Source organism: Mastomys coucha, unplaced genomic scaffold, assembly GCF_008632895.1.
Source record: "Mastomys coucha isolate ucsf_1 unplaced genomic scaffold, UCSF_Mcou_1 pScaffold15, whole genome shotgun sequence".
In the NCBI taxonomy this organism is placed as follows: domain Eukaryota; kingdom Metazoa; phylum Chordata; class Mammalia; order Rodentia; family Muridae; genus Mastomys; species Mastomys coucha.
The window spans coordinates 88237213-88261205 of NW_022196897.1; the positions used below are offsets into that span (position 1 = coordinate 88237213).

A 23993-nucleotide genomic window follows, 5' to 3' on the forward strand; every position below is an offset into this window, starting at 1 on the left:
TTGTTTGTTTGTTTTTATTGTTGTTGTTTTATTTTGTTTTTTGAGTGCCCTGGCTTAAAGTTTCCATCTCCTGATGCTCCAGTTACTACTGCCCTGCCTTTCACCTTGGGTAGTACTCTAGTGAGAGGCTAATTATAAATTAATTAAAAGTGCACACTATGTAAATGACTTTCAGAATACAGAGCCTTTGTTACTGTGGGAGAGAGGGATTTCAAAAATGTGAAGACAGCCAATTTGCCCTTTCTGTGGTACTGAACCGACTCTCTAGCCTAGAAGTTTATCAGTGCTTCATAGACCTAACCGTGAGAAAGATTTTCCTAGGCAATGCCCTAAATCCCTCCAACTGAATCTTTCATAAAACACAAAATAACATCCTTAAAGAGAAACAAGCAACAAAACAGGGCCTATGCCAATTTTGGGCAAAGATTCTAGAAGGTTCCATAAGCTTCCAATGGTCAAAGGAAGATGAACAATTCTTGATTTGTTATACAATATTTTAAGCCTTGGGAAAAAAACTTAGTTAATATTTGTTTAATGAGCCAATGGCTAAGTATATACTTTATTTGTCTTTCCAGTGAACTATTTCATAACATCTAACCATGAAAAATTTAGGAAGAGTAAAACTCAACCACTGCTTAAAGGAGGGGTTCCAAATCATCATAGATATCTTATTTCTCTAAAGAGTTGGGCAGAGAAGGTCTTCTTAAACTATGATATTGGCAGGATTCCCTGGGATCTTGGTAAAGGGTGAATGCTAGTACAGGAAATCTGGTGTCAGGCAAGAAGCCCTACATGTCTAACAAGCTCGAGGGTACCAAGACCTACAGTTACAAGGGGTATCCTCTGAGCAACACGGATATAAAACCCAAGTTCCACGATGCCCTTCAAAGTGGAAAGTTGCAAGGGGCACTTTCTCTTACCTTCTCCTACTGTTGACAGCGATGCAAACGGCGAGAATCAGAGCCAGTGCCAGGAGGGATGCCAAGATGATGAGCCATTCTGTGGGGAAGAAAAGGACATACGTGAGCTTCACAAACATGCTTTATGAAATAAAATAAAACCTCCAGTCAGCTCTGCAGAGAGGTCTGACCAACAGCTGAGCTAAAGCGTCCTAAGACAGACTCTGTTGTAGACGTTCATCCAACAGGCTTCTCTTATTAACCTTTTATCAATACTTCTTCCAGAATAAAAGTGTTTCCAAAATGATATCAAGCAGCCTGTTGAAGCCTGTACATGTTTTTGGTGAACTGCTAAGTAGATTAAAGGAAATTTATTTCCTTTGACAGAAATTATTTCTCTTAACAGAAACAGCCCATGCCATGCATTTCTGCCTTGCATTTCACTCAAAACAAAGATGGAGTTCATAATCTGGTGGGCAATGAATGTTCCTATGGTAAGAGTGAAAAAAGGGAGACATCTGCCACTTCTTTCAGTCATTCGGCTCCACTGATGACAGACTCCAAATTACTCATGGTTTTTGATTTAGAAGTTACACTTCTAAAGAGCTAGAGTATCTCAAAGTTAGCTTTAAAGATGTCTACTGTTATTCTGCTTACACCAATATAAGTTGAAGCCAACTTAATGTTCAAAGGTAAGGGATTTAATACATGGATCAGGATTCATACATTTTGTTATGTGCTACATAATTCAAAGGTACTTAATGACACGGAAAGTGGAACTCACAGACAGAAAATATTAGCCAAATAGGACATGTGGCAGCTTTGAAATAAGTTACTTTGAAAAAAATATTAGGAAGAACATCAATTGAGACTGGAGCTTTAACACTTGTGGGTACTAACATACAGTAAGTGATTGATATTTCCATCCACTTTCTAAGCTATAGTTTCTAAAGTTTACTGGATAATTATGTACCACTTGGGGATTGATGTAATGTTATGCACATGTTTAAAACTTGGGCTTCAATAGGATTGACAAGTTGAATTGATTCACTTGCAGATGTGTGTGGTAAACGAAGGATTGAGAAAGAAGAAAGACAGGGATGTGTCAGCCCCAGTTCTCCTTGGGAGTCTTGATTTCCTCTTACTTCAGGCTGTGCATCCCCTTGGGTTTACTTCAAGGAAGCCAGGGCACTTTCAGGAAGATGTCATCTCTGTCCTTCCTTCCCCTACTCTGCCTGGCCTTCAGCACTGAGAAGTCCACATCCCTTCTCACTATATTGGGATGAATCAATTCAGCCTGCTATCCCCTTCCCACTCCTCCCTGAATGCTCATTCTCTCTTTTGTACAGGTCCTGCCTCCTCAGGTGGTCAATAAGTTGAGACAAAGGAGCAAGGCCCCACAAGGGAAGCTGTTTTGGAGCCCTCCAAAGAAACTGTTAAAAGGGTAATTTACAGCATTAAGAAAAACTTCCTTTGTGGAATCTCCCCCTTTACACATGCTCATTTTCGACCTCAAGCTAAAAGAAGAAATTGCATCAAATGCTAAGTCCTGTAACATGGGGAAGCCAGATGTCATAGCTCCCTCCCTACATGCAAGGCAGAGTAGTTTGAGGACCGGAGGAATGTTTTTCACTCCAGCCAACACAGATGATCTGGTATCTCTTCCCTGCCTGCCAATGCAAGAGAATGACATACTTCATCTCAGTCCTAGAAATATGGGGGAAACTGGGTTGATCTATGATGGACTTGGGTGTGCCATGGGGTCCTTTGGATGCTCCATCATCATTCATGGGGGAAAAATGCCTTAGTAACTGATGCATCAGTTCTTTGAGGTAGGCCTCAGTGTGAACTCATCCATCTAATGGGTACCCAGAGGGGGAAACAAAGAGGACTACAAGGGTACTGTAGTATTTTTTTGCTTATACTTAAGCTTGCTGAAGGGAGCCATATGTGCATTTGATGAGGTCTCGTCTAGGATATTCTGAGAATCTTGCTGTAATTATCTGATGTTTGCTTCATGGTGGGAAACTCACCTGGAATCTGAGGTCTCTTTGCAGGACCAGAAGTTGTGGTCACTCCACTGTCTTGATTCCCACTTGAGTGTCCTAAGGGGAAAAGCAACAAGCTCTTTTAGCCCAAGTTTGAAATATATACTCAGGAGTTCCTGCCACAGCATGGTGTTGGGCTACCCTCCAACTGTTACCTCACTGGAAACTCTAAATAGATTCAAGATACAGAGAGGGTTATAAAGTGTTAGGCAAAAAATATCACCTCTCCTCACCTCCCAAGAAAGTTAAAGCTTACAAATGTTATTTTTGTGGCAAGAACAGTGATGGGTAGTGTTTGACCTTGAGCTCCAAAGCTAGTCAACCCTGGATTTAGGCCCTAACTCTACCTCTTATCAGCAATGTGTGCCTGGCCAAGTCATTATCTCTAACTCTCTGTTTTCTCACTTTTAAAGTGAGGACCATAACAGAAACCACTTCACTGTTATTTTACAAAGACTTAAAGAAGTATATGATAGTAGTAGTTGTATGTATTTATTAGTTCTATAAATGGTGGTACCATAAGACACAGGACCCCCTCACTTAGCTAGAAATACAAAAATCTCAAGCAACACTCAAATCTCCACAAACAACATCTTCATTTTAATTATATCCCTAATGTATTTATATGCTTCAAAAAGTCCAAAGTAAGTCTAAAAAAAAATCACATGCAAATTGTGTTGCTCAATTTTTATCAACTTGATACATGCAAGCCCAAGTCATCTGTGAAGAGGGAATTTCAAATGAGGAAATGCCTCCATCAGAGGCATAAGTAAATCTGTGGGTGAACTTTCTTGATTATTGATGTGGGAGAGCCCAGCTCACCATGGTAGGGCCACCCCAGACAAGTGGTCCTGGGTGATATAAGAATTCAAGTTGAACCATTGATAGAGAACAAGCTATAAGTACCATTCCTACATGGCTTCTGCTTCAGTTTCTGCCTCCAGATGCCTGTCCTGACTTTCTTCAGTGTACCATGGCTCGGGATGTGAAAGTCAAATAGACCTCTCCCACCCCAAGTTACTTTGGTGAAGGCCTTTATCACAGCAATGGAAAGCAAAGTAGGATGAACATTGTAGGTACTGGTGTGAAGGCCAATTTTATTTTTGCCACAGTGTGTGTGTGTGTGGGGGGGGTGTCGCACTGTCTTCTTCTGTTTATAAATAAGAGGTTAGTAGAGTCTATGCTAAGACAGTGAAACGTAATAGAAAGATGAATGCTTTCTACTGGCAAACGACAAAATAAGGAAATGAACAAAACTCCCTACTTGCAAAGAAGCATTGTGAGAAGACAGTCTCTGAGTCAGAGCCCAGGTGCCCTTTTCAAAACAAGGAAGACCGTATCTTTTCCACATCTAAAAAGAAATGTCTTGGTTTTCTGTTTCTTTTCTTCCTTTACTCCTTGCCACTAAACAGCAACTTGTTCTGGAATCTTGAAGGCCACCAAGGAGAGAGAAGCCTAGACAAGACTGTTTGGTTAGCCCATTGGCCAGGATAGCTGGGCTTAAAAGGAAAATATCTGAAAGGGTCAAACTTTAGACTCTGCAGAGGGAATGCTAAAATCTAACTACATGGTACAGTTTGGTTTGTGCAGTTTGGTGCATTTCCTAAAGATCCAACAAAATACAGCCAAATAATTTCTATGTTGTTCTGACAGACCTCATCATGTTCTGAGAGCAGCATGTCCTTCACAGATCTCAAAAGAGTCCAAGGCACCTGGCAGTGGTGGTGCACGCCTTTAATCCCAGCACTTGGGAGGCAGAGGCAGGAGGATTTCTGAGTTCGAGGCCAGCCTGGTCTACAGAGTGAGTTCCAGGACAGCCAGGGCTACACAAAAACACCCTGTTTCAGAAAAAAAAAAAAAAGTCCAAGGCAAATTTTCTACCCACCTGTCAGTGTCCTGAGCAACTGGCAGGTTTTACATGCACAAGTCATGGCATATCAGTCCTCCAAACTGGAGAACTTTAACCTTGTAAACCACTGTAAAGGTATAGTCACTCCTACTGGTCTCTTTTGTCTGACTCATAGCAGCCTTTGATATTTGAAAAGAAGGCCATTAATAGATCATAATCTATTTATTTTCCTTTTCCGAAGAAATGCTCCCAGCAAGGAAAGATCTAGGTGTGTGCACAAGATGAAACCTCCTGTTTGAACAATAGACACCTGCACAGGAGCCAAAGGAAAAAGACCAGTTCCCACCCACCTGATTCTCACTTCAAGCAAAAGCCCAAGAGGATGGGCCACAGACAGCCCGAGAGCTCCATAAATCTAACCAGGGTAGAACGGGCCTGGAGAACAAGTTCTGCAAAGCAGGGCACTGGACACACCAGTTTGGAAACATGGCCCAACCTCAGACATGGGCACGGAGATCATTCAGTTGGATTCAACTGTGAGAAAGGCAGCAGAGAGCGGAGCACACCAATCAGCCGAAGGGGAGGGGCTTGGATAACTCAGACCCTCATCCAGTGTGTATCTCTCTGGATGGGACAAAATTAGGCACTTCCAGCAAGCTTCTGCATGCAATCTCTGCTGCTCCATGGGCTGCACTCATAGTTGTAGGGATCTCTTGGCTTTGGAAACTATGCCTTTGAACAGTAATCTCTTACTTTTTTAATACCTTGACTTTTACACACACACACACACACAAAAATCTCAATTACTGAAGTAGGCGACCTAAGGTTTATTTTTACTAACAAGGAAACTAAAGCTGAGGAATACCAAGTATGCTTAAGAGCCTGGTGAGCTTGAACCATTACTCTCTATTTTAGGATAATTTCTAAGGAGCCCTACACCCCAGAGCTCCTACATTTAAGGGTTGTTGTCAAAGCCACCATGTAAATATTCATCCCCAGATTTACTAGCACACTAGAGGCAGCACTTGCATCAAACTCAGGCAACAGAGGCCGCTGATGTGTATGGATTCCCTGGATCCTATGGATCACATAGATTTGTAATAATCAGGAGCTCACAGAAGGCAGTGCTAAGAGAATGTCTCTGGAACCCCAGCATTAGGGATTAGAAGTAAGTTTACCTCATATCAGACTTTGCTGCCTGGAGTAATGTTTCCAGGGGTTGATCTGAGTCATGGCCAACAGCAGTCTATTTAATAATGCATGTCTGGTAGTAATTATGGTCATTATGGAATTTTCTTTCAGACTGGGCTTAGGAGAGGCGATATGAGACCCCAGGCTTGAAACCTGGCTCCACTACTCTCTGGTTATATCGACTTGGCAAGTTGCTTCCCTCCTCTTATCTTTCTTACCTCTTACCTCAGTCTCCTCATCTGTAATACGATGATGATAATAGTGTTTTCATATATTATAGGGTTTGCAAGGAAATTAGATATGTTAATAGTAAATAAGCTCTAAATTCCCTGGTATTGGGATCACTTGCCCTACAGAAACATCAGTTTCATGTAGTTCAGTGTAGAAATGAAATGCTTTCTTTGCTTAATCTTTCTGGCACACAGTTAATTCTGAAATGCTGGCTACATTATCAGGTTTATGCTAAACCCTTTCTAGGTATTTATGTTGTCATTTGGTCTGTAAAGGGTGCCTTGTGACAATATCTCCAGATTATCAACTAGGACATTGAATCTTAGACCCTGTCATCATCTTGTTCAATTTAGAGGTAGTGGAATGAGGATCAAAGCCAAGCTATTTCATGCCTAAAGAGCTCTCTTATTGACTCTATAATGGGACAGTGTAAAATAGGATTGTCCTTGTTAGGGTCACATAGTGTGATGAACACCATGACCAAAGGCCACTTGGGGATGAAAGGGTTTATTTGGCTTATGTGTCACAGTCCATTGAGGGAAGTCAAGGCAGGAGGAACTCAAGCATGGCTAGAGGCAGGCTGATGCAGAGGCCATGAGGGAAAGTACTGTGTACTACCTTGCTCTTGGTGGCTTACTCGGTTTGCTTCCATATAGAATAAAGGATCACCAACTGAGCAGTGGTCTTACAACAGAGTTGGGCCACCCCACATCAATCATTAACTAAGAAAATATCCTACAAGTTTGCCTACAGCCCACTCTTATGGAGGCATTTTCTCAATTGAGGACCCCTTCTCTTGAATGACTCTAGCTTGTTTGTGACATAAAATTAACCATCAGAGGAGTATTACTTGAATTCTTCCAGATCCTTTCACATGGAAGCTCTTTTGCTAGAGTGTTAGTTGTCTAAGTATAGTGCCCATCACAGCAGTATCAGGATGACTGGGAATTTATATTAGGAATACAAATGCTTGGGCTTCACCCCAGGCCTAGTGAATCAAAAACTTCGGGGTGGGGTCCAGCAAAGTGACTTAATAAGCCTTCCCTGTGCCTGAAAATACATGTGTTTAAAAAAAAGTGTGAAACAATTCTCTAGGGACACTGACGCATGCTTCATTAGCAATCATTGGGTTCAGAGATTATAACAGTGACTAAACATTTTAAACTCACCAGCTAATTCGGATCCATGAGTCACAGTGTGGGAACCCCCATTAGGGTCCATGGATGAGTCTCGATCGCCTAGAATAATAAACAATAAAAACCAGTCAGCATTATGTCTCCATTCATACTGTCATCTTCCTTTCCATTGGTTGTGGTTTCAGAAAGCCATCATCTGATAACAAGGAAGAAGGCACTGCTCATCCTTTGAGACATTGATGAATAGGCTAGATCCTTAATCAAAATTAAGGAAACTGAGGCAGCACAAGCCATCCTCAATGAGCATTAAAAATATCATGTGGGTAGAAATCCAAGAACAAAGCTAAAGAATATTCTGAGAAAAATATGATGAGTTTTGAATGAGATACTTCATAGCTTGGATAAGGATTGTGATACTAGAATATGATCACTTAAATGGGTGCACTGTGGCTCAGACCATACAGCATAAAAAGAGATTTCTCTGAATCTGAAACAAAAGGCTCTTAGGAATGAATGAGGCAAAGGCTCAAAGGAAAAAATAAACTATTTATCCAGAGAGGAAAAAGGTCAAACTTGAGTGTAATAAGAAGCAGTGAAATGGTGTGAATGACATGGAGCTGAGCATCAGAAGTCTCAGTTCATATTTTCTTTAAAAAGTTAAGCTCACACAATCAACAATCATTGATATGATCTCTTCTTCTCAAATATCTATCACCAGAAAGCTTTAGGTAGAGACAAACTTAAGAGCAGCTAATTTTAAGTTCAAAGGTCAAATCATATGGGAAACAAATATACACAGAGAACAGGGGTTCCAAAAGTTGGTACAGGCCACTACAAGGGTGCCTAGAAAAAAGAATATAGTGAAATGTTCTGTATGTGATTCCCTGGTTAGGAGACATGGGCTTGCTTGTAATTGCATATAACTATTATAGAGAGACTGCTTTGTTCCTTGGAGAAGGGTTATAATAACAGACCACAGAACTTGATGAAATGCCACACCAAGAGTCCCACCACCAAAATCACCATTTCAGAAGCCAGCACCTTCACCAGTCCCATCATCACAATGGCCATTGCATGTTTCAGTGTTTTACATTCAGCCTACAGAGATATTTATGATCAGAAAAATACACTCTGTGATTCTTTTGTATTAAAACAGGGAATGAGAATCAGACCATTTACTAATCACTGAATTTACAAAGAACTGAAGGACACCCCTCAGCACCATTGCCTTTCTTACACTGATCAGATAGGATCAGCACATGGGAGTCCTAACTTGGCAGAAAGTGTTTTATTTGATAGCAATTAGACTTGGCATAACCACCTAAGAAACTATACCTAAGATTGTCATTTTAAATATAAATCCATTAAGTAGCATGATGGGGCCCTTCTAGCATGAGACATTCATTTGTGACACTCCTTTGATTCATTCTGCATGAATCTAACAACAGCACTTGGAGGTCTTAAGGAGGAAAAGAAGATTATTAATAAGGACAACAACCAAAAGCCTTTGGAGTGTAAGGGGGTTTGGTCTTGACAATACTGCTAAGGTTGCTATTTTAAAAGCACCTTTTCTTGAAATCCTAGAGTGGGAAGCCAAAGAGAATGTGCCAAGCATTATAATACCCAGGATTTCCCCTCCCTCCATCAATCAGAATGTCGCCATGGCCATCTGCTTTGCATATGGGATTCCCATGAGATCATTTTCTTATCTTTGTCCTTTGGGAGAGTGGAGGAGGTAGAGTCTTTCTACAAATTAGGTATATGTGCATAGACATACATATTTATATTTAAAGTTAGTCATCTTTACTGTATCAGTGATTGAATGGTAAGAGGTACCCAGATTACAGTCACCAGGAGGAGGAGGTGTCTAGTTAAGCCACAGAAACCCCTTTCCAATTTCCCTTTCTATAGTGTCAGTTTCTTAACACAGACAAAGAAATAAAGAAGAGAAGTGGAGAAGGTTCTTACTTGAGATAAAAATTTCATTCTGAGTCCATCTCAGACTTAGTCGAGTAAGTCACATATTTACTATTATAGTAAAAACGAGGGTCTCAGCTTACTAATAGTAAATCATAAACTTTGAAGCATACCACACGTAGAAAAGGTTTATATACCGACCCATCACCAAAAAAACCCAAATCCGTTCATCACCAACTAAAGGTAATTTCGGAGCAAATTTACCAGCATATGAAAATCATTTGAATGTTTAGTAAAACATTGATAAATAGGCAGAATATATTATATGAATCAAATGAAATTGCTAATATTCAACTATTTCCATCCATCCATCAAAATATCAATTTCACACGATTCAAGTTAATATATCACAGAATTAAGAAAAGACAAAGCAAGAAAATCTTCCATATGAACAAAGTCTCTCTCTCTCTCTCTCTCTCTCTCACACACACACACACACGGATGTTACACCAAGAAATGGAGGCATTATTTTATCTCAAATAAATCCAAGTTTTCTGATACTATAATTGATGACCAATGATGAAAACCATCCCCGTGGCACAAAGTAATCTAATCATAGCCTGCACAGAAAATATCCCCTACAATGGGAAAAATAAATATGTTGTTTCTCCAGAGAAGCAAGCCAGATGACAAATGGCTAAATTACCTGGTAAAGAGCCATCAACATTAAAGTTGGAGTCGGTAGCAACAGTCACTTCAGTTTCTTCAAAGACCTCAGTCTTCGCAGGGGTCACTGGGAAGAGTGTCCCGTTTTCCATTGTGTCTGGGTAATGAGGTGTGTAGCCTTCTAATGAAGTAGTTGTATCTTTGGGAAGATTTTCATCTCTCCTTGAGTCTTTACCACCACTCTTAGCTGCATGGAGGTGGAGTCAATGATAAGCCCACACCTGTAAGGTCACCACCCACCATGTACTTGTCTTCAGAACGTAAAGTTGCTGAGACATCTTTCTGTTTGTTCTCCAAGACCAAAATCAAATGGTACTGAGAGATAACAATGTTTTGCAAGACACCAGCCAGATAGCACTCAGCAGAAGAGATTTTGGTGACTATTTATTACACAGAAGAGGCACTTGTTACAAGATTTGTGTGAGTCATCAAGAGTATGTGGTTATCCTATTGTGATTTTGAAGTCACCTTAGTGATTAGGATTTTGATCTTTTTGTCTCAATTGGATCCACCTCTGAGGAAGGGTAAAAATAAACCATTGGATGGAAAGATGAAACCAGTCTGCCTGAAACTGGAATTATAAGCTCAAGATCCAAAAGACCTGAGTTTACTGACTTTGTTTTTTTTTTTTTTTTTTTTTTTTTTTTTTTTTTTTTTTTTTTTTTTTTTTTTTTTTTTTTTCTGTGCTAGTCACCAATACCACAGAGCTGTGGTCCGGAAGACAAATCAGAAATATTAGTTCAATGTATATCAAAGAGAACTTACAGAAACAATCATGATTAAGCCAAGTTACAAAAGTAATACCTTTAAAATTTAGCAGAAAAGTTTGTACCTAATGTACAATGGCTTCTAAAAGGTCTATAAAGCAGAAAAATCAGTGACCACCACCAGACACATCTTTTGATCAAAAATAATGTATAACAGGCAACAAATGTACCACCACCAAACATACCACAAAAATACCACCACCAAAAATCTACAGTGTACCACTACTAAAGATACCACAAAGTGCCACCACCAAAGACGCCACAAAGTGCCACCACCAAGATACCACAAAGTGCCACCACCAAGATACCACAAAGTGCCACCACCAAGATACCACAAAGTACCCATAACATCTTGATTTCTGCTTAAAAGCTAGTTGGACTTTATGATCCTTACTGCTAGATGGCAGAATAGACGTTGTTGGATGGTTTTCGTCTTCTTCCAGCTCTCCGTGTAATGTAGAGAAGTTCTGAGAATGACTCTGTGCTGTTTCAATGAGGGATGAAGCCTTTGTTAATTAGAAACCATAACATATGGATTTACATGGACAATCTAGCTATAGAATATATCAGATGGACAGATACAATGGGAGAATGATAGCCATGCCTCATCATCTGCTTATTGATACAAAGATACAGAACGATTATATTTTGTCCCTAGTTAGCTTCTTTGCCTCCCAGTGAAGTTCTGATCTGAAGCTCAAGCCAAAACACTGCCCTCCCTGGACCACCATGATCCAGCAGCAGCAAGGATCCAAGAAACAAAGATCACAGAGACATGGAAAGTGGAGCAGTAACTTCAGTTTTCCCTCAACCATAAAGATTGCCTAGATATTAGACTATAAGGAAAATATTGCTATGTAGTGTCTGTGGACACAAAAGAAAAAGCTCATTTCTATCAATGAACTCAGAGTAACTTTATAAGGAAATACATGATTCCCTTGTAGAGAACATTGCATTTGAGTTACTACTTTTTCAGTAGGGCTATGGTTTCCCCTGTAGCAGGGTTTCTCTTCACTTTACCGAGGAAATGCTTGCCTGGGCAAACACAGGGCCTTCAGTGATATGTACCAAATTGAGATTGAATTATTGCCCATATCTGAAATCACTCTGACTGTTTTGAGTTATTTTCTTTTGTGTTCTTCCAAGAAAGGCACTGACCTCTGAGGTGCAGGTGCAAAAGCCCCATAAAACACACCCATCAGCCATGTCCACCACCAAACAAATATAACCAGGAGAGAGACATTCACTAAATCTCAAAACCAACATCAGATAAAAAAAGCCAACAGTAACACAAAATGAAAATACAAGTTGTGCATTGGCAAGGGCCATTTATAGGCTTCCTTTGTGTCTCCTTTGATGCCTAACATGGTGCTATTTACATTGACGACAATCAACACATGCCTGCTGGCTTTTTTCCTATGTCTAAAGAGCTCCTATAAAGGGTTCTTCCCATTATGTGTTGCAAGCAGTGAAATGAGGTCTTCTTAACTTGGGATTTCTTTGATATTCTGCCAAGAATTTATGAATGGCTTTAGGGTGATCCTTGGGCTATCCTTATAAATATGCTGAAAATTAAGGGTACTAAAATTTTCACATTTCTTCCTAGTAGATGTTTAGTGATAGAAAAATATGTTAGCAAATGGTTCTTTTTGATTCCAGGGACTCTGCCATCTTGGCCAATTATCAACAACATGCCTTGCCCCTCCTCTGAAAGGATTTCCCTATTCAGTATAATGATTTGGCCCTCATATGTCTTTACACAATCATGAAAACAGTATTTCTTCTGCTTGGCCTGGAAGCAGGGTGGGAATCAAGAAGAGTCAGTTAAAACATGGAGACACCACTTTACAAGTGATGGTCTTCAGTGTCACATGACTAGTTAGAGATGGAAAATGGAGATGAATGACATTTCCATATCCTTTGGTTAGTAAAAAGTCATTGACACTGGAGTGGACCTTGGATGAAAATAAATTCAGGTTAAAGATACTCTACAAGAAAGGCTGACAATGAAAACAGATTCAGACTGTGGCTAAGCTAAGCCACCCAGCAAAGACTGCCACCATTCCACCACCAAAAGCAACATCTTGACCAGATGTGAAGTAGATAGACACGTCAACAAAGGGACTGTGTGTCATTATCCTTACGAGTTGTCATTGAAAGCAGTCCTGTCCTGTTCAAGTCTTCCACCAAATGGGTATTTGGAGCTGTAGTAGGCTGAAGGGTTGTACTATGACTGGAGTCTGTATCTGAAGGAATCAAATTGATGTTATTGCCATATTCCTCATGCTGGGAAATGACCCGAGGGTCATATAGCTAAGCAATGTTTATATTCAGCCTGGCAAGAGGAAAGAACAGGTTCATATGTCCAGAATTGGGATACATTCTGGTTTCCTCAAGAATATCACAGGATATACATGGCTTTTCATTTCAGGGCAGAGTTAGCTATCACATTTATTTGTTGGTTTGTTTTGCTTAGTCCGAAAGGAAGTTATATGAACACACAATGGGGCTTATGGTCTTTGCAACGGGGCAGAAATATAACCCATGTGTGACTTTCTTCATTCTAAGGTAGACAAGTACAGACACATGGAGACAAATAACACACAAGCATCATTTTGTCATCTCCTGCTCACAAGGCCAAACAAAACAAAATGAAATGAAACAACAGTAATAAGAAGTTTTCAAACAGACAGTGGTTTCCCTTGTTTCCCTTTTGTCACTTTGTTTTTGTTTCACAAAATAAACACAGGAAATACATATAGATATTACCCAATATACCTAGTTGGAGACAACAAGAAGTGCCCACAGACAAATAAGAATTATTCTCCCCATAAATAAAAGCAAGAAGCATCTTGGGAATTCTGATTATAGTGTTGAGTGGTATGAAAATCTTCCAGAAGTAATTTTAAAAGACTGCTTTTTCTGATGGTTATCACAGATCTATTGGGTTGAAATAACAAGTTCAGAGTGAAATAGGGACCAAGCAGTCCATAAAATGCATCAGCACGGCTAACTCTACAATTGACTCAATCCACCCACACCACTGCCTCTGGCTGACGCCAGTGGAAAGAAAGCATTGGAATATGGGCACCCACCTTGGGTGGTGCCCAGCAGTCTTTACATGCTAAAAGCAAAGACAATCAAGACCTTTGTTAGAGAAAAATGTGTGGCTGATTCTATTATCCAGATTTCAAAGAACAAAGGACAGTTACCCACAATCAAAATTTTAAATGGATACCTGGCCAGAAAAAGACCTTGTCTACAGACTGCCTGAATCCACTCTTGTTCATTTTTCCTTTTGTAAGTAAAATTCTTTGAGAACTATCGTGTATGGCAGAAACTAACTATCTTATCTATGTGAGGAGGCACAGTAAAGAATCTGCCGACGTGACAGGTCAATGATGTGGTTAATGATTTGATTGTAGATATGAGAGAGGGGAAAAGGAAGGGAGGGAGAGAGGGAGGGAGGGAGAGAGGGAGGAAGGGATGGAGGGAACATCCAGAGGCATCTGGAAGAGTCCAGAGCAGAAAAATACATGGCCATCAGATTGGGTATGGTTAAGGCTAAGAAAGAGGGAGAGTGGGAAAGAATGGTTCAGATAGCAAGGTAGGAAGAGATAGAGAATGGAACAGAAGTGAGAGAGTAAGAGTAAGTGTGGGAACAGTAGAGAATAGCAAGGTATTAGGAAGGTGAGTAGTTGTGGAGAGGGAAGGGCCAGGGGACTGGGATATGGGCTTTGAAATGTTGTAAGAGGTACTTGGAGGCCAGTATGGGCTTTGACATGTAGACATAGGTGTACGTCAATGGAGAGCCATATGTCCCTTCTGTCGGAGTTAAGGAAAATGACTCCTTTTGTCAAATGATAATTCAAAAGTTCCCGAGGAATGCTGGGTTTTATTTAACCACCAGATTATAAGAAACACAATACATTAAAAAGTCTCTGAGGTTATTACCCTTGCTTTCTGTTTGATGACCTTGTCCCATTGGATGTGAGATCGGGTCGAAGAAATCTGTCCAGGAAACGTCCTCTTGACTCTGTGTTGTTATTCTTTGACTTGAGTGGTCGTTGTGGGCTGAGGCTGTTGCGACCATGCAGTTCAAACAATTGTACAAACATTAATTGTTCAGGGATATATAAACTGACTTAAAAAAGGCTTTATTCTCTAAAGATGATAATGGGAATAACTTTCTAATACTGAGGACAAGGAGCTGCATCAGTTTAGGATATTTCCCAGATTTGACTTCATTTATGCTTGTTTTCTTGGTCACCAGTATGTGGCCTGGAGGAAACATAGCATTAACAAGTGCTATGATGGATAGAGGATGAGTTATAGGCATCAAGGGAAGATGAAGTAATTCTTGACACATGCCACCAGAGTCTCCTAATGAAGGAGGTGTAAGAGCTCAAGTGTATGATGTCACTCTGTGACAAGCACATCCCACAGAGAAATGCACAATGAGCTAGCGGTGATATACAGAAGACATAAGGTAATAGCTTCCCAAGTGATGAACATGAAAGTGGTACTCATCACAAAAGCACAGATGGAATCCATTAGAAGCATTGTCTTCTAACCATGACAAATGGCATATGGGCACATGGTTTAATGCCTTTGTTCCATTCTGTGCCACTGTAGAATTATAGGAGGAAAGATTACAATAGAATCCCTTAGAAATAAACACACCAGGAAGCTAGTCACCAAACCTGCGGTTCTACTAGTGATTCATTTATAAGTTGCCATGCACTGCAAAGAAATTATGCATCAGATTCTATATTGCAGATGGAAAGGCGGAGATATTTCCCACTGCTACCAAGTGATAACATGGAATTCACACACTTTGCAGAGCAGGGTGAATCCCAATGCTTAATCATCCAGACAAAAGAGTCATGCACCAGAGCTTGCAGAGACATGTTATCATCCAGCATCCTTCAGAGATGATAAGATTTAAGTCTAATTCCCACAACCTCACAGCTGCAGAATAGAGAAAATGGCTATTTGTAACTGTGATTAAACAGTAGTACATTTGAGGAGATATGTAAGAAACAGGTAAGAACAAAATATTCGATGACATCACATAGGTGTCTTTTTTTTATTATAGTGCATTAGATCCAAACCCCCAACACTAGGTTTTTGATGAAATTCTTATAAGCCTAGGGTTTTACATAAATATAAGTAAAAAGCAGAGTCTTGTTGTATAGTGAATGATTTTTTTACAAAGCAGAAAGAGTATTTTAGTTGGATAGGAGCTCTGTCATTGTCTCACTGATACCTCAAACTGGATATGAATGATACTCCTATAGGCTATTTCTTTTGCGTGCATCTATCTATGCCTGGCTAGGTAGCTTTTTAGGAGCATTTAGATTCTGGGTCTGTGTTTACTTCAACATGATGTATTGAGAAATAGACCACTTCCTTCAGTGTCTTTTTGTGCAATATCTTCAATGTCCAGCATTGAACTCAGAAGGTAGTTTCCACCCACATTGTGAAACCCTCCATTACCAGTTGTCCCTTCCGTCACATGAGAGTCTTCATTTGTGGTAGGGGGATTCTTCCCCTGCCATCCATTCTCAAACCACTTCTCCTGCTGAGTAGCTGCTTCTTCTGCTGTACTACTAGGAGCTGCCCAGGTAAGAGGAGAATGATGATGGTGAGCCATATTGTCCAGTTTCTTAATAAACCCTCTGATATATCTTGACATGTCTTTTTACATCACAGGTAGAAATAGAAAGATAGATATGATAGATAGATAGATAGATAGATAGATGCATACATACATGATACTATAAATATACATACATAGATGATAGATACAAAATACATAGATGATAGATAGGTATGTAGATAGATAGATAGATGCATATGTACATAGATGATGATGGATGACAGATGATTCATACATACATACATAGATGATAATAGTTGATAGATATATGTGTACATAGATGATTGATTGATATATACATATATACATACATAGATTGTAGATGGATGGGCAACACATACATACATACATACATACATACATAATACACAGATATATAGATATAGAGAGAGAAAGATAATAGCAACTAGTTACTAGTATCCTGAAAGGTAGAGTCTAGAACTATAACGCGCAACCTGTTAATTTTTCAGACGGGAAAACAAGTTTTATTTTCTGAAAATCATGTACCCAGAGTAGCACAAAATCAGGACTAGACGCTAACCTGTGAATTATGAGCTCTCAGTATTACTCCTGATTTAATATTGTCTACGGCTTTACATATTCTGACAGAGAGAGCTTCTGTTAGAAGAATAATCTCTGTGTTTGGGTGATTTTGCAGGAGAAAATGTGTTATATAATAACTCACAACACTATTGTAATAGGAGACCTTTGCAAACAGGCTGCATAACCTATAATAACACTCAGCAGAAACGACTGGCATGCATGCTGTCGGGATGCCTGGGATGTTACCACACTGATCTACTATGTGATTGTCTAGGGACATTTTTAATTGCTAAAATCTCTTCTTAACAAAGCTAATTCAGTGGAAGAAAAACCTATTCTAGCCAGTTGGGGAATTATATAAATAATAACAGTATCAGACAGGCTTAACCTTTCAAGCATTGTTTTTAAAAGTCGAGATGACTGGCATAAAATCCCATCATGGTGCTTCCTGGAAAAGTCAGAAAGCCACTGACATTTTCATCTGTAACAACTCACAGCCAATTTCTGATTCATCAGGAAAACTAAAGCCGATAAATTGCCAAACCAAATGAACTTTGTGTCTTAACAAAATTCACTCTACATCATTATCTTAGAAAATGATGTGTGTGACTTTGTAATAGCAAATATGGTTTCTTAAATGGGACTCATGCTAATTTTGCTTTTATATTTTCCAATCCATTTGGGGGATTAACTGATTGTCCAAAGGGAGAAAGGTCCAAAATCTCAAGTTACTTTCTTGTTTTAAGTCATTAAGCACATGTGTGTGCTCACAAGCTTATACATATGTCTACATTCACATTATCATCTCTCATATAAATGTAATGATCCTTCAAGTGTCCAACCATGCTCTGTCAGTTTCAGAACAGTAAGGAATGTGTTAGTAAAACAGAGGACTTCCACTGAATATCATACGGGCTGACTCTTTTCTAGAAGTTTTAATGTCCCCATGATGAAGTCATGTGGATTTTTGCAAACATTGATGGTAACTTGTTTTTGTTAACTGTATCTGGATTCTCAAATTTTCTTAGTAAAGATGCACCTTGACCATTATATTTTGATGTAAGACACATTAATTCCAAGTTTCTTAATTAGCATTCTTCTTAAGAGTAAATATTTTACAGTAATTGATAAGATTTCTGATAGACCTCAGAGGAGACTGGAATGGGTCCAATTCCTAAGAGAGACATCTGTTTCCTCTCTATTCTTTTTATTTTCAACAACCTACTTCTGGTTAATTCAACCCCTAGTATTTGTGCATATATCAACTTTACTGGGGTAAAGAATAGATGTCTCTCACAATGTCTGTCAGACATTCAGTATAAAGCCCAGGACTTATTACCTCAGATCTCAACTGTTTCCTTGACTTTCGGTGAACATACCCATCAAACCAGGAAACTCTAAGCTTCTTTGATTTCTAAGTATCTGTTTCTTATGTTTCCCTTTAAGAATGTTCAAGCATATAAAAATGATGATTGAGTCAGAACTTTAAAAATGCTATAAGATGCCATCTCAAAGATGAGTACATTTCCCTCTTTTCTTGTCTTTGCTTTCTTGTCCTAGGTTCACAATCCATTGGTGAAACATGAGATTGTTTTTTGAAAAACGTGATATATTTGTCTATAAGTAGAAAGAACAGCAGGAGTATCAGGACCTTTCCCAACTTGCCCTGAGCGTTTTAAACAAAAGAAGGGTAGCTTAGAATTTAAAAAGAGAACATAGGAGCCACTGCCTTCTCACCAAGGACAGAAGGGGTTGCGTTCTACCATAGAGCAAGGAAATGAGTGTGGTAAAAGGAAGTGTATCACAGAGTTTTATAGAAGATGAAGACTCTGAAGATCTGCCCACTCAATGAAACTTTCCTCCCAGATCCCACACTAAATATCTGAAGGGTACACTCACATCACACATTTCCAAAAACACATAGCAGCTATCAAAACAGAACCCTTAGAAACCATTAACACAAAACCAGCACCTCACATCTACTTTGCAAGCATTCTTGTCTCTTGGAAAATCTGACAACATGGCATCTTTCTTCCTTATTTTTAAAAATGGCCCCTTTCAGCCTCTGCAGATAAATTTTCTGTGCAGACACAACAGATGTAGCCAACAGCTGAACATCATCTCTGATAACTTGGGTACCAGAACTTCAGTGCATCATCCTTCTTACTTGTGCTTGTAGCATGTGGGATCTCCTCTTCATCCTGATACTCATGGTTAATGAAAGGAGGCTGTGGTTCCTGGGTCCAATTTTCTTCATGAGCACTGGTGCTATTTCTGTCTATATCTGTTGCAATGATGGTTAAGTACACTGTGACTTTTAATCAAATAGTCTTTAATAATCCTCTTCTTCCATTAAAGTACATGTTATCTATCTACTGGTCATATGCCTAAGCACTATCTCTGAGTACTTACTCTCAATAAATCTGAGTGATTTCACTAATCTGTCCCAAGAGAAAATGAACAGGTACAAATTTCTTTGATATTACTTATTATTCCAGAATAGCCACTTTGTCAGAGAGAGAGTATCATAAACCATTTAGATATATTCATTTTTATAACAAAGTGACATAAAATACCTTATGTCCAGGAAATATGGTTGATAAATGATTCCTATGTGGAAACCTCACTAAGAATTTGTGATGAGACATTAATTAATTTTCCCATCACATCCAAAGGTTTGACCTTCATCATAAGCTTTGAGAGAAAATATCGTTAATGATATGTGCATAACTCATTACCAGTCATCCTGGTGGTTGTCTGAAGTAGTATTTCCGGGTCTGAATGGATTGGCTTCCACTGGGTCCAGTCCTGGTTCTGTTCTGTGTGAGCAGAAACCCGTGGAGTAGTTGCAACTGTCATAATGATTGAGGCAATTAGGAAAATGTTATTTCTTGAGCCTTCACTGCTTGCTTTGTACATTTTCTTCTTCTGTAGACTACACAGCAGCTCATCTATACAGTGCTGTATAGATGGTTGAGTGGAAATGACGGAGAAGGAGGGAGTCTTAGCTTCATTCACCATGTTGCCTTGTATCTCAATGTCCTTTGAATTCTATCATAGAAGTCTTTGGATTTAGAACATGAGATCTTCTGAATATAATAGTGAAGGATGTTGTAGCAGTAGGAAGAACAGCTTCGATAGCACTAACCCTCCACCAATAACGACCAAAGCTGTGAAGAGTTTTGCCCATTCATGCAAACTGCAAGAACCCTCTGCACCTGAGAGTCCAAGTCATTCATTGGTATCACTGGCAGGCGCTTAAGCTGAAGAAGCTGACACCTGAGTTATAACATATGAATCACTATTGTGTTAGTGACTTTACTGGGGAAAGAAAGAACCCCAAGAGCCAAAGCTTTCCTGTAGATGGTTTGGAAGGAATGCCTGCTTCATAGAGCCATTTGGCTCAGCTATATTTTTCTGAACATACACTAAACATCCATGAGAGTCCCATCCAATACAGAACATGATATAAGCAAGCCATTCACAGCTAATGAAAGAGGACCGATATGCATACGTTTATAGAAAAGAGCCAGAAGTAACCATCCACCATCAGCACAACACATTGAAAAACAAAGACATGTCAGTTCACTAATGCCCCCCCAAATAGCATGCAAAACAGGAAGCCTGGAGCACAAGGTGCAAAAAGATCGATTTTAACAAAACCTGAAACAATATATTTTGTGCAAAGGCTAGTTGCAAGTTCAACTTCCTTCAGATTCTATTTTGATACCCAAATAATACAAAATCATTTCACAAGTTAAGAAAATAATTTAGAGTCATTAACCACTTTTCTAATAATCTTGAAAAAGTGGTAGTTAGCCCAAGTCTTCAAAAGAAAGAGGGCATCCTGGTGAGTTAAAGGGTATATGTGTTACATAGAGAAGTGAACTGAAATTGAATATACTCCATAAATGTGGGGGAGAGGAGCGCAGGAACGTTATTTCCCAGAGCCTGATCATATAGCATATTTGCAAGGAAGCTATATCCTGAACCTAGAAGACATTGTCACAGCAATGCTCAATATGTGAGGGTCCTGGGGTTCTTTTCTTAAGTCCCTAAGTTCTGCAGAGGCATTTATCCCAAGAAATATACCACTAAGTCTACATACAGAAAACCTGGTTTGTCTCTACTATTTGCTATATCATTGCCACATAGATGCCTTCAAGCCACAAGCCACTTTTAGATCCTGCCCTCCCTAGGTACTATTCACTTGGGAATGAAATCCTCCAATTTTAATAGAATAAATAGAACTCTTATTGTCTAAGGTAGCTGATACAGCACCCCAAAACCCTGTGTACAATGGTTAATTGAATCTGCTTTATGATTCTCGTCTCTTTCCAGCAAAATCTTCACCTAGGACAAGTATAGGGGAATCCATCACCTGGCAGGATGGGGTGCTTTTCTCTACAATCTCCACCTCAGTGTCCATAAGAAGTTATATAGAGCCCACAGGTTTGGGTTTGTACATGGTAACACAGTGGTGTCACTATTTGCTTTTAGTAGTTAACACTGTCTTTTCAAGGCTTGGTGGCACCTATTCTTCCCTCCAGAGCCATTCTGTTAGATTAGTGTCCAGCAAGTTTGTTGAAACTTTTTGAGGTTTTTTTTCCCTTTAATCATAACCATTTTTGATTAATTAAGGTAGTTCTTGAGTTCAGGATTCTATGTTTTAAGCCATTCTTGGACCTCCCAAGTTTTCAATTTGGGTCACGTGAAACTTTTAATGACCATTCTCCTAATCACGTGAACATCTGTCCCAGAAATCCGCAAGCCTCTTGTAGGCAAAAGTTCAAGCCTTTCCATCCCTGTGCTCCTATGATCTGGGACAGCAAGGACACAATGAATATTAGTTGTGGTGCTTTAATACGCCATCTCCCAGCCACACTTGATAATGTAGATATTCCTATAAAAACAAACATGGATGAACAGAACAGGAAGAACACTGGGGGTCTGAAACTTCATGAGCTACTTTTCTCAACAACATTTTTTGGTTCCCATTCCTGAAATTTTATTTCCTCCTCTAAAAGTCTCATCAGAATGGAATTAAGATAAAAATCACAGGTTCAGTCATTGTTCACATCATCTGTTTCCCAAGAGAGATACTATATCATTTAGGGCCCTCAGCAAGCCTTGCATAAATGGTTCTACTGTAATTGAGTATTCTTACTGGTACTGGAGATAAAATCTTCATCATCATCAATGCCTGATCCAGAAAAACTGGGGTATTTGTCTGTTTCATCTTCGTTTTCCTCATTTGGCTCCCAGCCTGTTGGGTTGGTATTTGACTCCGTACCTGTTGTGGTGACTTATATTAGTAGTTGAGCTGGCTGTCAAGCAACCCATTTCACCAAGGAAGAAAGTCAGGCATGGGAGGTATCACGGAGTTCCCAAGATTTTAAGAAGAAAATGAGATAGTAGGTTTGTGTATCTGTAAACCCTCATCACTGAAGCTAATATGTGAACCTTAAAATGACTGGCTATAATCTTTACAATTCAACATTCTCTTTAAGGAGGCTAAAGAATAACTATCAGTAGAGCCAGCCAAAGGAATTAGAGCAAAACACAACAAAACACAGGTCCATGCAAATCCCCCTTGCTTTCACATGTCTTTCTTATTACATCATTAGTATTTTATATTGAAGCTAAGATGTCAGGACAAGAATAGGAAGGTTTCACATATCCCTATTTGCTGTTTCAAGACACTTACAATAACACCCCAATGTCACATTTCTAAAATCTTAAAGTTGCATTCATATTCTTAAAATTCATTTGTTTTCTTTTATTCTTACTTTTTATCAGGGTTCATTGTATGAAGTAAAGGGTTTCATTCTGAGATTTCTAAAACAGCACATGGACTTTATCTGTCTTTAGCATCAGATCCTGTGTCTCTAATGTGAATAAAAGCGAGGAGGTCTCCAGATTTGGCCCATTCTCAATAAACTTTACCATAGAGGGAAAAAAGATAAATTAACAGAAATGTTTTTGCCAGTTATTAATCATCCAAAATTGTTCAAAAAATGTTGATGACAGTGGATCATAGTCCAAATATTGAAGATTTCTCCCTTTCAATTATTGAATTCAGCTTTTAAAAAAGGAAATGGAAACTTTTGTTCTCTTCTCAGCAGTTACTACAGAAGATTTTTCTTTCCTAAAAGGGATTCTTCTAACTTTTGAATATATTTCAGGCTACCTTATAGGATGACCATTTGGTTTTCTTATTATTGGTGTCCAACCCAAGACTGACTCAACTGATAGAAATCTATATTTTGGTAGCTATGGCTATGTTATTTTACATTCTTAAAAAAAAAGTTTTTGACTTTGGCAATTTGGGAGTATGTCCAGATACTCTTTTAGAGTTGAAATGTTCTGTTATCACCAAAGGCTTGTCCTACTTCACAGTTTCCTAATTAGCTTTATCCTAGGCTATATAGACCCCTATAAAGTATAGAAAGGAAAATCATGTATTAGTAATATTAAATCAAACATACAGAATGCAGAGTTCAAGATCCTTCCTAAATTGACACATACATTTGTGAGACAGAATGGTGTTTAGACTTTAACCACATCCCACAGGTTAATGAGAATTATGAAAGGCTGGCAAGCAGGCATATGTTATATGGTATCTATAACTCATTACCAGGCATCTTTGTTGTTGTATGAAGATCACTCCTAGACTCTGATGGTTGAAAAAACCATGAAAACCAGTTCTGGGCTTCTTGCCTCTTGGGTGGTGTTTCAGGGGTGGTCATCAAGGCTGTTGTAACCATGATTGAATTGATTGTTGAAATGTTAATTATCAGTTCCTAAGAAATAGCATCATAAATTTTTTCACTCTCTCTCTACACAGAAAATCACCTCTTCTTGACATAGGTGGTAGAAAAAAAATGAATAAAAGGAAAGTAAAAGGAAAGAAGTTCTGTTTCTTTCAGGAACCCAAACTGTAGTTCACAGAATGTTAGAGGTGGAGGAACCTTAAATAACAAGTGTCCCCTGCTTTCATCTTAAGATGAAAAACCTGTGCTGG

At 39.1% G+C, this 23993-nt stretch overlaps 1 protein-coding gene across 11 annotated transcripts in view; it reads right to left on the reverse strand.

Moving 5' to 3' along the window:
• The window catches only part of Cd44 (CD44 molecule (Indian blood group)), an 86847-nt gene that overhangs the window by 9932 nt on the left and 52922 nt on the right, over positions 1–23993 (reverse strand). For 2 of the 11 annotated variants that reach the window (XM_031371163.1, XM_031371165.1), the window contains 12 exons: positions 23607–23723; positions 22137–22262; positions 19708–19821; positions 19137–19253; positions 16264–16383; positions 14719–14844; positions 12909–13010; positions 11159–11248; positions 9978–10184; positions 7388–7456; positions 2933–3004; positions 921–999 (listed from right to left, as the gene is read on the reverse strand). In XM_031371163.1, the coding sequence (XP_031227023.1) occupies positions 921–999; positions 2933–3004; positions 7388–7456; positions 9978–10184; positions 11159–11248; positions 12909–13010; positions 14719–14844; positions 16264–16383; positions 19137–19253; positions 19708–19821; positions 22137–22262; positions 23607–23723 (1339 nt within the window). The remainder of the gene's footprint in view (positions 1–920; positions 1000–2932; positions 3005–7387; positions 7457–9977; positions 10185–11158; positions 11249–12908; positions 13011–14718; positions 14845–16263; positions 16384–19136; positions 19254–19707; positions 19822–22136; positions 22263–23606; positions 23724–23993) is intronic. The other 9 variants (XM_031371170.1, XM_031371171.1, XM_031371164.1 and 6 more) reach the window with 8 other exon arrangements.